Consider the following 14,184-nt stretch of genomic DNA (forward strand, 5'->3'; position numbering starts at 1 on the left):
ATTGGGGGGTCGGGGGTGGGGGGGGTGGATGGAGACGGAGACAGGAAGGAGAAACAGATAGCAAAGGGATCGAAAGAGAGGAGAGGCGGCAGAAACGGTGTGAGAAGGCGAAAGATAAAGGCAGGAAGGAGAGGAGAAAGGGATTTGCTCGCAAGGAAGAAATTAAAGGTCAGAACATTTTATGCAAACTTTTTTATTTATTTATTTTTCTGCCTTCCAAATGTAAATGCTCAAATGTAAAGCACCTGAAATCTTGGTCGTGTTGAAACAGAGACAACATGAGCAACAACTAAAGATTAACTTATCACTGCGGTATTTGAAGTGGTGTGTTCAAGGTCGTTCGTAGTGACGAACCCCACAGAGGATTATCAGCCGACCTGAACCTCATGAAAAACATCACTCTATGTTTGACAGACAATAGTGCGTCAGTGTAGGATCACAATATTTATAGCAATGAGCCACTGAATTGTGCATCTCTCTGCAGCATCTAACACCACCTCATTATAAGTGGGAATGTGTGTCACTACCGGCTTTTCCTAGATATAAAAAACATTTTAAAGAATTGGCCGTTTGCCTTTCTGAATATTCCTCTTCCAGTAAATAATCCCCTCCGCTGTGTGATCAATATCACCAGTTCAATCTTTTTGTTCCTTGCACTTCAGCCTTTTTGGAGATGTTTTATACCAGAACGTGGGGCTTCTTCAAAGGGGAGTGTGCGTGTCATCAATCACGGCAGATCTCCGCAGCTTCGTTCAAGAAGGAAGCAACAGAAAAAAAAAACCCTCAGAACTACTTTAAACTAATTTTCTGCGGAGGTCTGCCGGGGTCTGAGTCCATCCAGAGCCTGATGGCAGGTGTTGACTTGACAGACAGCTCCTCAGCTCCAGGTGCAGATGATTTTGACCCCATCACCAGAAACCCCACGGGTCAACAGGTTACCATCGCCATGGCAACAGCCACAGGTGCACCACGGGCAGAGAAAGAAAAGAGAGAGAGAGAGATGCCCGTTCCCTTTGAATGTGACAGGTGACCACGTCACTTGGGCTGATTCTCCATACATAGTAACACTTAAGGCATCTGACAAGAGACGCGGAGCGGTGCAAGCTGGGAACAAGTTAGAGGAGGGAAACAATGGCGGAAACAGTTTGGACAGACGCTATGAATGTGTGAGTGTAAAATACCCAGAGTGGCATAATGTTAACTGTCACAGCAGAACAGATTATATCCAGTGCTCATTACCATAAATATTGATCTCAGTGCCACTGATAAGGACACATTCCCCCATTTCTTTACAACATTATTTGTGCTGCACCACTTTTTCATTTTGTTTCAATTTTTTTATACCAGTGTGACAGATGGGTGATGTTTAGACCTCCGGGCCAGGATGTGGAACCGTATCATTAGACTCCAAAATGTAAGAGCTTCCAACTTGAAATGAAATCAGCGGCTCCATCAGCATCTTCACTCTTAAGACAGATTTACTGCAACACTAGATGGATGCACAAGACGTTCATTATACATTCATAGAGCAACAACTGTGGCTAGGAGAGAGTTTGCTAATTCGTGCTAATTCACAAAATAACAATAAATTTGTCTAGTTTTACGGAAATGCAAAGCCAAATAAATCTTCATCTTCAACACGCTCCGTGCTCTCGCCTCTGTGTCTGCAAACTCCACCAACACCACATACATGGGGGAGGAAATACAAGGCAGCGAACTGACCAATCAGTGTTGCTGTGGTCTCCCTGGTGAGGTCCCTTAGATGAAGCTATATGTAGATAAAGCACAGGGTTCCCATGTGTCCTTAAATCCTTTAAAGTTTGTAAATTTGAGAAAAAGAAAAATCAAGGCTTTGAAAGTTTTTGAAAACACACATAAATTCACCTGGGTCATGAAAGTGCAATATATAAATAGTAATAGTATATATAGTAAATAGGCTTCCTGCTGCTGTCCGCATGTCAGTAGAAGTAGACCACACAGTCTGTAACAACACAACCGAGAAGTGTTCACACATCCAGCCTCTCTTTAATGATTATCTCTGAGCTTCTGTAAAGCTGCTAGCTCTCATTATAAAAATTCTTAGCGTTGTTGCAACAGTAATTAACTTTGATCCGTATCTCGAACTATGGTGCGTTGAGTCCTTGAATTTGAGGGAACTGGGCCTGGAAAGGCCTTGAAAAGTCCTTGAATTGAGGTTGAAAAGAGGTTGTGGGAACTCTGAAAGCAGGAGGTTCTTTATTTTTTAAATGTGTATATACTGTATAATGCATACTTTTAAAGTTTGCTGCTTTTTTTTTCAGTTTCAGTTGAACGGTTTTGTGAATTGAAAATATTCTGAAGTGTTTTGTCTCATGTTTTGTATCATATTCACTGAAAGCATGAATGTTTGTGAGAATAACATTGTGTTATGTTTCAGTGATGGAAATATTAACGACACAATCCTGTTATTTTTCACCTTGTAGGAGCCGGTACAATAAAAATACTTTCACATTATTAAAAATGTTGATTTCACAGAATTACAGTTTGTAAAATCAAATCAAATTGAGAAAGAAAAAACTCAACTTTAATGTTTAATTGTGTATTGTCCTAATACACCCCAGAATATTGACAATGTGACATAACTTCTCTCAGCAGATACATTTATATAATCTCAGCGTATAAAACCGTTCACGCCTTATCACAAGCCATCGATTCACACCCCTGGCTTTAGTGGGAGATGAACCCCTAAACCTGTCAGTGTTTGTTCCACATTCCTCTCCCTCTATACAGCTGTAATATGTTGAATTATCGCTGCTGTCATCAGGCAAAATTCTCGCCCGCAGGTGCAGAGTGTTTGTCATGCCCAACAGTGTCTATTCCCAGATTTTCAGTGCATTATTCATTGACAGCACAGCTGAATGTTGATGAGTGTGTTTTGTTTTGTCTCTCCAGCCCCCCCCAGCCCCCCCCCACCACCCGAAGTCTAGTTGTCACATGCATTTGATCCCAGTGTCATTAGCTGTTTGCGTGCCAGTTTCTGCTTTTAATTTATGTCACAAATTATTATGTTATCCTATTATTCCACATCAGCAGGCCACTGTTGAATATGTCCACCATATCAAATCAATGTAAGACTCTGAACAGGACTTTTAATCACATCCTGTCTGGCTAAATAAGCAGTGGTTTGGAAAACCAAATAGCTCAGTGATTACATCAGAGCCAGACACAGCAGCTCCTACCTAAATCTAATTTGAAAAACATCTGTCTGTTATAATTAATTCATTTCTTCCTCTGTATTTAACAGTGGCTTCTTTCATGAGAAATGAAGTCACGCTTCGGATGCTTTATAATTCTGGTGTCTTGCCAGCCTGGTTCCTGGGACAGTATTCAATCTTGACCTTTATGATATTGTGCCTGTTGGATATTTAACTGCATCATACTAAAGATACATTTTGTAGTGGCTTCCAACAGCCGAGTTATTTAAAGAGCATTTTTGATTTTATGTCCCAAATACGAGCTCCGCCTCCAAAGTAGAGCTGCAGTTGTCTTCTTTTTACCACAGTGCCATCAACATCCAGACGAAAATGAGGATTCATCTTCGAAACACTCAATTCTTCTTCCTTATGTGCCGATCTGAGTTCATAGAGATAGAAAAATATATTCTATACTTTCTACGGAGACAACTATATAAACGTTTTTTTGAATTTTTAGTCATTAAACTTAAGCTTTTCAGTTTCCCCTCATACAAATTGTGTACGCATAAAGATGTACTATATATATATATATATGAAAAACAAAAAAACAAAACCTTCATCTCCATCTTAGAAATGAGCCAAGCAGAAGCACATTTTAATGATAGAGTGACTTATGGCGGCAAAACATGGGACAACACAAGGTTCGTCTTCTCTGTCAGAATAAAGGAAAAATATATGACTGACTCGAGCGAGATGAGAGAGAAAATGTGAAATGTAACATCAGCGGTAAATGATCCATTCACCCTAAAACACTTCAAAACAACTATTGGCAATGTACCATGCATTCTCTAGGTTCATTTTCTTTTCTTTTTTTCCCCCTGTTTTTAGTTCAGCTAAAATGCTCAATAGGACAAAGTTTGTGTGTGTTGAATGTCAAGTTTGAACCATGTAGAAAATTATGATTTTTTTTTTTTTTTACTGACTTTTAACAATAATTTAGGAGGAAATCAATTATGAACAGGAAAACATGCCAGAACCAAAATGCCACATACATGAGTTAGATTCACCTTCAGCTGCCTGTTGGGGGTTTATTAGTGTCATCAAAGCAAAGTGACGATGAGACGACAAGAAAATCAAGAAAATAATTCCACGTAAAATATCTGTTTTATAGTGAAATACCTCGACAACTACTGGATGGTTGGCCATGAAATTTGGTACAAGTATCCATGGTGGAGGAAGTTCAAAGTGATATTTCTCAACATCAACTTGTTAGACTGGCACGAAGTCTTGTCCTGAAGTTCATGGTTTCCAGGTGATGGACCCTCAAGAGTTTCATGTTCTCTAGCGCCGCCGTGAGGTTTTCATTTGTGGTTTTAAGTGAGATGTCAGGACAAATATTGGATAAACTGCCATGAGATGTGGTTCACACATTCATGTTCCCCTCAGGATGAATTCTAATAATTGTCGTGATCACATAACTTTTCATTTATTGCTGTAGTAAGTACAAATTTTGATCCTCCAATACCTTGGTTTATGACCAAATAGCTATAAAATTGACATTCCCATCAGCCTCAGCTGTAGTTTGTATTGGTAACTGAAAAATGTCAGCAAACAAAAAAGCTGAGCAGGGTAAACATTACTCCTGCTAAACACCAGCTGTGAACATTAGCAGTGTCCCAGTTCAGCAGCCGGATCCTTGGAGGACGTCGTACACGGCGAAGGTCGAACCGAAATGGGACGGTTTAGCCTATGGTGAATTTCCGCTGTACGTCACCAGCTGTGTCCGCCCGTCCCGCTGCGTCACAAAGCTTGAATCTCGGGACAGATTGGGCTGCAAAGGATCCATCCACCGGAGCCTTCGTCGCCCAGGAAAAGGAGGCCACAAAAGGGGCCGCATGACCGGTTGTGACGCAACCGGTCATGCGGCCCCTGAATTGGGAGACAACTCATGTCGTTGTGAGCATATTAGCATGTTGACTTTAGCATTGAGTACAAAGCACTGGTGTTCCTACGTACGACCTCACAGAGCTGCTGCAGATGTAGAATCGTACTGGTTTCACTCGTGTGCTCAGTATTGGTCTATAAGTGGCATCTTGCAAAAATCAAACAAAGTGATTGATGGCAGTTATTCAAGTGAGTGTTGACGATTACAAATTGAAGAGCTCTGTGAAAATGCTGTCAGCTGATAATACAAGGATGTTGTTTGTTTGTCTTCCACTGTTTTTTTTTTTTTTTTATCGTTTTGACATGATCTTATCAATTCTTCCTTCTTCAGAGAACTTTGTCATAAAGCTGTCAAACACTCTCCATAAATAGAATTGATTTCATGATTATATTTCTGCCAGTGCTGGGCTCACTCCCATTTCAGTTCAATCAATTTGGCTGAATACTGAAGTGGTAAAGTCGTTAGGAAGACAGCCGTCCCTCACACTGGAAACATGAGGATTTAGGCTTCGACCGAGGTCATTACTCGACCTTGAAAACCCTGAGTGGAGTTTGTTTTATGAATGCACATAGAGAATGGACTGACCAATACATTTCCTTTACTTCATCATTTACCGTGAAAAGATTTCAATATTTAAGGATGAGAAATCTGCAGTAAATGAAATACAACTTATCATGGAGACGGCGTCGGTGTTGCTCCTACGCTTTAGGACATCAAATTGTATTTTCATACAAAAATACTTTCTTGGGTCGATAATAGCCTGGAAGTTAGAGCTGCATGAGAAGCCGCCTTCTAAAATATTCATACAGTTGCAAGGACATTTGTTCGCCAAGGTCACAGGTTTTCACCAGGGCTTGTGATAGTGCCTCTGAATTTAAAAAGTTTTTCCATTTCTGCCGGAATATCGCAGGCAAAATTACAGGTAATTTTAAATGATATAGGCACTGCTTTTTAATGATTCTAAATTAATCAGAGGGACTGTCAAAATTCCTACTGTAAACAAAAGCTAAATACATTAGTTTTGCATGAAATTAGATAAAGTAACCACTTTACATCCACTTTATGCGCCTTTTCCCCCCCGAGCTCCGTGCTGCTCGGCTGTAATTGATGAAGAATGTTAATGAATGAGTACATTAAGTGTAAAATGCGTGTTTATATCACAGTGCGCTCATGTATAGGGCTCCATCAATTCGACTTACTCTCCTGTGATACCAATTCTGAAACCTCAACTCAGGATATAATTGAGGTTTAACACACTCTGCAGAGCTCAGGATATTTTAATGTAAAGTAACATGAGGCCAGGACTTCATGTAGCACGGGATAATGGAAACATAGAAGCTTATAATGACACGTAACTCTTTAATGATTTCACCCATAAAAGCAGTTTTTAAACCGACCACCATACTTCTCTTGTTAATCATGAGTCGTCCGTTAAAGGTGAAGGTGCATCTCTACCAAACATCAGGGTGTTTACAGTAAATATAGACATTTAACAAGCTGCAACAATTTCTTGTTCTATGTAAAAATGGAATATTTTACACATTCATTCTAATGTGGATTTATCACCTCCAGCCGATCGAGAAAAAACAACTTAACAGGGTCCGTATCGGCCCCGACACTGATCTGATTGGTGCATCCCTACTGGTTCATAGTGATTTTACCTAATGACATAACCTGAGTGCATCAAATGCGCAAGGCAGAGTTTTTGGAGGTGGCTGTGAAATGTATTTTGATACCACAGCTTCATATTTTTCCATATTTCCACACCTTCAAACCAATTATTTTTGATTTCAGACACATTTGAAATGCGTGCACTGTTTCAAACACACAGCCCGACCCCGAGGCAAGGACACTTGAGCCTGTTTGGATACAAGATCTCTCCTATGACTCGGTAATTTAGCCATCGTCAGTCACCGCCCTGCAACCCTTAATGACTAAAATAATACAACACTCCAATCTGGGATTACATAACACTTGTGGCCGACTGAATATAATCAACAGTTATAGTGCCACATTGATCAAACAAGGAACCGAGCAGGGGAACAAGCCTGTGTCACATTTGAACACTTCCTCTCTCTAATCCTAAACCCTGAAACTCTCCTGGATTACTTTAAGCCAGACGGTATATTGAGACGTACAGAGGCCATTAGGAAGAGGTGATCGTTGGGGACGAGGTAATCTTATATGAATATATGAATATCTCCTTACGGCTGCAGCCTGACAGCAATTAGAGCTGCAGCTCCCTCTCCCCTCTGGGAGCGGATCAGCCCAGCCGTGTGCTTTTTGATTGTGAGGCTTTGATGAACCAAATCCACTGCACACGACACGTGCCCCCTGCCATAGACTCATCATACAGAGGTAGGGGTTGGGGCTCTCTTTCTTCCTCCACTGCCTGCAGGGTTTTATGACGGCAAGGTGTTTGGTGTGGCGATGAAAGCCCCCACCGTCCCTTTTTCTGCAGACTCAAACATGTTCACTTGTGGCTGGATTATTGATATTATGATATCCTGGCGCTTTCCTGAGGCTTATTGGCTTGTTAAAGGAAGGGGGGGGGGTGCGTCGTTGCTTTTCCATTGCTGGAGGGTGGAGTTAAGCACTGATTGATTTCCAGACGGAGCCGACACAGTGCATCACGCGGAGCAGAGGAGGAAAGCCCATGGTAACCTAATAACGTCCTCCCCACAGTAAACTGCGATAACTGCGTTATGTAATGGTGGTGGCGGACTGTTTTATGAGAGTCAGCAGGGTACTGACAGCCTGCAACCTCAGTCCCTACGTTTGTCCCCATATTGTTTTCTAACATAAAAGGTTTTTCCTTGTTTTTTTTTCCTTTTTTTTCCTTGATACTGGGAGAATCCAGACATTTGTACTTTATCTGAACATTCGCCTCGGCTCCATAGACGTGTGTGTTAAAGCCTTATCAGCAGAGAACTTCCAATCCCTGTTCAATGAGAGCATTTAGAGACTTGCCTCTTGACATTTTCATCACTATTAGAAAAAGGGTCTCAGGCTTCTTTTCTTTACAGGCTGAGTGGATGTTACTTGTGATCTTTTTTTTTTTTTTTTTGCCGACCTTTCACCATCAGTAATGAATACCCTGTTGGTTAAAAATGCTTTGAAATGCAAATGCAGAACATTAAAATGACCATGTTACTACAGATTAGCATTAAAACGATAATGAATTTTAACTTGTAATATTCTGATTTTACAAAAGTAAATGCTGGTATATTGTTTGAAAACTGAGGTCATGAGCCGCTCTGCCTCGCTTCCTATCGTCCCTCTACTGTTGGCTCTTTGATAACGGCTTTAAATGTCCCCAAAAGTTTCACTCTTACCAGTAATAAAATGTTTGTAAATGTCATTTTTATAAATGGTTACCAGGCTGGCAGCCAGATGTCACCCCTTGGTTCCCAAAGGTGATGAATTGTTTGGCCCATTTTGGAATATTAAGAACTGAAGTGATAACTGTGCTGCATAATTAAACCCCATGTTTAATTTATGAAGGAGTTATACATTCTGGATCTAGAATGGTTTTGGTTTCTGTTACAGACCCACGAACACAGGTGAAAATAAGTGGCTCAGATCCACCAATAATACCAAATATCTGCAGCCGCTTCAGGCCGGATCCGGTCTGTAGTTTGTTGTTGTGATTATGAGAAAGAGTGTGTAGTGATCATTTTCACAAACAAATTACACATTTTGATGCAGACTTCGCTCAAATTCAAACTCACTTTTTGTTTGTGTTTTGCAGTCTGGGGGTGTTTTTTTTTTTTTTTGATGATGATGATGATAGATTATAGATTGACTTTTTCACACCATATGTTACTTGTTTTGTTGTTTCATTTGAACAACACAGAAGATTCTGCGCCATCTGTTCGGGATACATTATAGAAAGACGTGGGCAGCCCAATAGATCCAGCGACAACAGCTGTCACCTCTTGGTTATTAATGTCCAGGAGATTGAATGGCACCAATGATACGTCTTAACTTCCCTGCTGTCTGTACATGTGAAAGCTTCTACTGTGCATCAGGACAACATACAATATATGACGATATTTCATCACAGTGCAAATACTTTCAAAGTGTAATTGTAACCTTTTTGTGTTGTTTTCCTCAGACACCGATGACTCTGGTTGTGTGTTACTGAACACGTCAAGAAGGGTAAGTGTTAATGTTCACTGATTTAAATGTAATGTAATATTACTAAAAAGAAAAAGGTGAATTTTGACTTGAGCTTCAGCACCGACTGCAGCTCAGTTAACTGCTCTGATTTAGTGACAAGATGTGAGTTATGCACCTAAAGTCTGGAAGAACAGCCTGTAAAAAGAAGCTGCAGAGCACCGAAAGTTTTAATCGTGGCAGTGGAACAAATAAATATTGTGCAAAACTTTGGAATCGACTTCATTTGAAACTTCTGCATATTTATGAGAGAAATAATTCTCAGCATCAGCGAGTTGAACATTCAGCTGGTTGGCAGGGTGATGACTAAATTTATTAGAGATCTTCCCCAAAGTAGTTTAGCAATTGTGCACCAAATGGGTAGCGCCTCCTTAATATGTTTAAACTTAAAGTACGCCAGGGTACAGACAGCTTTTTGGATGACGTAATGATGATGAGGTGGAAAGAGCAGAGGAGATAATTTATAGTCTTCCTGACTGAACTCATGCAAAGCTTTTATCACATCTCTGGATGTTCTGATCAAGATAACTTCCAAGCTTTCTACTTATATTTTCCTGCACACTTTTAATAGCCCGTAGCTACAAAGCACACACTGAAGTACACTGGTGTTTGTAAAAATCAATACAACCTATGTGAGAAATGCTCGGCAGCTGAATAACTCAGCCGTCAGTGTGTATATCTTCTGTGAAACTGCTGTCCGCTGCCGTTTATGTTTCCATGCCTCTCTGCTGGTGACTGGCTCATATGTTTGGTTTTAGTGTTTCATCGAAGGCATTGACACATTTATGATGGATTATGCAACAGCTGGCTTTAACACACATCGCATTTCACATGATGAGGCGTTTTAAATCTGAAAATGTAAAATATACCTGGACCATGCTGACGTTGATTTCACACGTAGAAAATCCAAATTGCATCATTATTGTTTGCTGATCCAGTTTTTTGGCGTTTTAGGATGCTGAGAATTGCTCTCCAGCTGTGGAGATGTGTGTTTCTGTAAAACGTTGTGTGGTGGTTTCGTCTTTCTGATGGTCCCGTAAATTTAACATCCACCCTGAGGTTTTATGTGTTTACCATTTCTCATTTTCTACGTCATTCTTCTGCGATCTTAATTAATTTTTTTGAATGAGCACTTCGCCATTTCAGCCAGGCGTCTTCATTCGTGTGGCGTGGAGATATCTGTGACCTGTCTGCATGTTTCCTTCCAAACAAACACAATAGCAGTTGATTTCATTGATTGTCACGTTACGTTCATTCAGAGAGGAGGGACTCAAAAATCACATCAAATCAAGCTTTATTTTCATACCGACCTGCCCTGAGACATATGCTTTACAACATATGTAACACAGTAGAGGACTGACATATCGATAGATCAAACAATAAAACAAAAGATAGACTAAAAGGTTTGTTACTGTGAGAATATTTGAATGTATTTCTAAGGTCGATCTGAATGGATTCACCAGGTGAATTCTTAGCTTAAAATTTATGACTTAAAGCCCCTAAAATCCTGTTGTCTGCTGGTCCAGAGGTAAGCTGCTTCCTGTAAGTCTTAGTCCTGGCCCAGAGACCAGAATACTGTCAGAGGAACATTTGGTATTAGCATATATCGGCGCTGAAGACGTACTTTAAATCAGCAAGTTGAGGGATTCGGTGCTTTAAAGTCTGCTCTCAGTGACAGGACTTTAAAACAGGTGTAATGTGTCCTCTGCCTCTGGACTCCAACCCTGCAGTTTTATCTCAGGCTTTCCAGGGTAAACGAGACAAGAGAGAATTACAGTAAACAGGCCTGCTGGCGATGGAGGGTTATACTGCGGGAATATCCGAAAATGATGTGGATCAAAAGACTCAGAAACTTCGAACCAACAACTAAATTGATGCAACGCTTCCCTCTCTGGGCATTTGCACTGATAACTACAAGTTCTGTCTCAGATCTCTGTTCACCTGCAATAAATTCTGTGAAATTGTGGACTGATCTGTGCAAGCGACCACTCTGCAGGGTAATTCCTTCAAAATTAAAATAACATCAACAGATTTCTGTGTGTTGCACTGGCGATGTTTCTCTACCTCCACTGTCGAGGGAGTTTACAGCAGCACCCAGAGGGCAGAGGTTTAAACTGGTGACCAGGGCTGTCAAGAGTCTGACTTCCTCAGATCAAGCCTGTCAGAGATTCAGTTTGTTGTGCCATGTTCTTGCCAACAGCTTGCCTGGTTCTCTCTTCTAATCTCCCCATTCTGTATTACAGTTCTGTTTGTTTGCTCTCTCCTTCTGTTTTTTATCATTCTCACATGCTCACATACAGAACTTCCCCCGCCAAGAATTTTGTTATGGCTCTTGTTTATTTGGATTGCTCTATATTTAGAATTAATTTTGATATGGTTTTGTTTCCGCAACAGCTGCGTCCTTTTTCATTTTCTATATTAACAGCTCAAGAAATCTCCCCACAATTGAACTCTGTCCCGATGCTCCGTCCTCCACGCACGAAGCACAAGACCACACATTTTGCACGGTGCCAAACGACTAGAAATAAGTCTCAATCAATGCCAAATGAGTTCAGTTTATTCTTAACCTTTTAATCGCCTGAGGTTAAAAAGACCCTCACACCGAAGGCTTGACAGGACAAACAAAACAAAAATCACAATTATTTATAGAGCTCCACACACAAATAGCTCCAAAGGCTCTAGACGTGGCCCCGCTGCTCGGTTCTTGTTCTATTTTAAAAAGAACAGCAGGGAATCCACTCAGCTTCAGAATTTCTGTCAATCACGCGATCAATTAAATGGAGGACCGGTGGATGTCTGAGCTCTTAATCGAGCTGTGTTCATCTCTCTGTCCATTCGTCTGTGATTCAGGTAATTCTCAGACACCAGCGGTCCCATTCTGATGAACTCTGGAGGGGTGAGGCGTGTTTGAAAAACTGCACTATTTGCCTCAGCGGGGGGGGGGTGGAAGGATACTTTAAGGTCAAAGCTCTAGGGCGCTCTCACCAGCTGTAGTGTAGACCCAATCAGACGTTTCCTGATATAAATGGCTCTTGCTCTTCACCCGTGGATCTTAAGATTCAGGCCCACTGGAGCTGCTGTGCTACATGAAGAAACTTAAAATCTTAATCTTGCATTGGTGGCTTTGTAGCCTGGTTCCACACCTCCGAAAATCTGCAGCCACATCTCCAATTTATTCAATGATTCACATCGTTGCCCACTGACAGCCGTTTGAGCTGGTTGGATAAAGAGTTAACCGAACAGAGCTTCGTAGGCTCTGACTGGGAATGGCAGCGTGGGTAGCTTGTTAGCCACATAGCTGCATCCGTGACACACAGCCACAGAGTCGCAAACACGGTGACAAAGTAACAAGAACGGCAACATTTGGGAAATTATTTGGGGATAAAATCAGGCTTAATCTGTTCAGTGTCTGCAAAGCTTTACAGAGATTACATTTCTTTGATTGTCCTATAAGAAATGTCAAGTTAAAGGCTCCTAAGAATTACACAGGTTAGCAAGTTTAGAAATACATAAACCATAGCAAACACACAACCAACGTGAGATAAGAGTTCTCTCCTCGTCTCTCCTCCACAGTATGTGAAGCTGATGAACTTTGAGGAGGAGGTCCGGGCGCACCGGGACCTGGATGGCTTCCTGGCGAGGGCCAGTATCCTGCTGGATGAGACGGCTGCTTCCCTGGACGACGTCCTGAAGAGAATGTTGCACCACGTGGGTCAGGACAGCCACTCGTCCGAGCCCGGCTGCAACTTCGAGGAGGTGATGAGCATGCTTTTCACAGACGCGGGCGCCCAGGAAGTCAACGGTAAGCAAAGGGACCCCGTCGACGTGCTTGTGTGAACCGGCATGTAGCAAAATGTGTGAATATGCGCTCACCCACCCACACACACAAATAAAAAAACACAATATGACAGAGAACTTGTAGACTTAAGACCCCACAACATCTGACCCCTGAACTAAAAGCATCTCACGTCTGCACATGTCGACTCCGACCTGAAGAACAGCTTCCTCGCGCTCAGGAGCAGAATTGTCAGATAGATCTGAGAAATGGACCGAAAAACGCTTTTAAAGACCCAAAGGAGAGTTTGTGATGTTTGAACCGAGGCCGTCCATTGGCCCCGAGGCTTTGTTAAGTGGACGCAAATAAAGCTCAGTGTGCTGAGTCGCCGTGGCAACCATTTACACGTGCAGACATCAAACGTTTCCCAGGAAAAACTGTTAAGAGGTTATCCTACGTGCAGATACACACATACACACATCCAGATACAAACTCCGCGGAGAACAACACGGCTGACAATCAAGGCGAACAGAATCCTGCTTCCTGTTCAAGGCTGAGCTGTGCTTCACTGTTTTTCAGATAATTGAAAATGTTTGTTGGTTTATTTGCTTCTCTGTTGCAACCAGGTGCCATTTAAATGCAGCAAAATGTTAAATCAGTTAAACATTTTTTATTTCATATTTCAGGGGGGAAACAAAAGCTTTTTTATTGATTTCAGAAGACTGCCAAAACCTGCAATGATATTCATTATTATTGCAATAGTTTTTTGCTTGCGCACACATGAGCCGCATACACATTAATCTTGCTATTTGGACCTCTTCCCTGTCACATTCAGCACCGGTCCTTTTGGCTGAGTAAGAGCAAAGCCTCTTGGTTAAGGCGAATCTCCTCAGCCCATTAGAGCAGGAGAAAATCCGCCCTCTTACATAACAGTATGTAGCCATTGTTGAATCCTTCTTCCTCCGCCACAAGCTGCACTGAATGTCGCATTTACAGAAGCAGTTATCTGGCGAATCAAACTTCTCTTTCCTCCCAGTTAAAGACACAAAGAATTACATTTTGTCTAGATATGAAATGTTTGTTGAAAGCGTCACGAGGGAATATATTATGGA

The 14,184-nt window shown here is 41.5% G+C and overlaps 1 protein-coding gene across 3 annotated transcripts in view; it reads left to right on the forward strand.

The window, feature by feature from the left end:
- The window catches only part of slc4a11 (solute carrier family 4 member 11), a 75,093-nt gene that overhangs the window by 27,633 nt on the left and 33,276 nt on the right, over positions 1-14,184 (forward strand). For all 3 annotated transcript variants that reach the window (XM_023396355.2, XM_087171103.1, XM_087171104.1), the window contains exons 4-5: positions 9,236-9,279; positions 12,871-13,099. In XM_023396355.2, the coding sequence (XP_023252123.1) occupies positions 9,236-9,279; positions 12,871-13,099 (273 nt within the window). The remainder of the gene's footprint in view (positions 1-9,235; positions 9,280-12,870; positions 13,100-14,184) is intronic.

The sequence above is a fragment of the Seriola lalandi genome, unplaced genomic scaffold (assembly GCF_002814215.2).
Source record: "Seriola lalandi dorsalis isolate HSWRI2012SDOR001 ecotype SW California unplaced genomic scaffold, Sedor1 jcf7180002054976, whole genome shotgun sequence".
Lineage (NCBI taxonomy): Eukaryota > Metazoa > Chordata > Actinopteri > Carangiformes > Carangidae > Seriola > Seriola lalandi.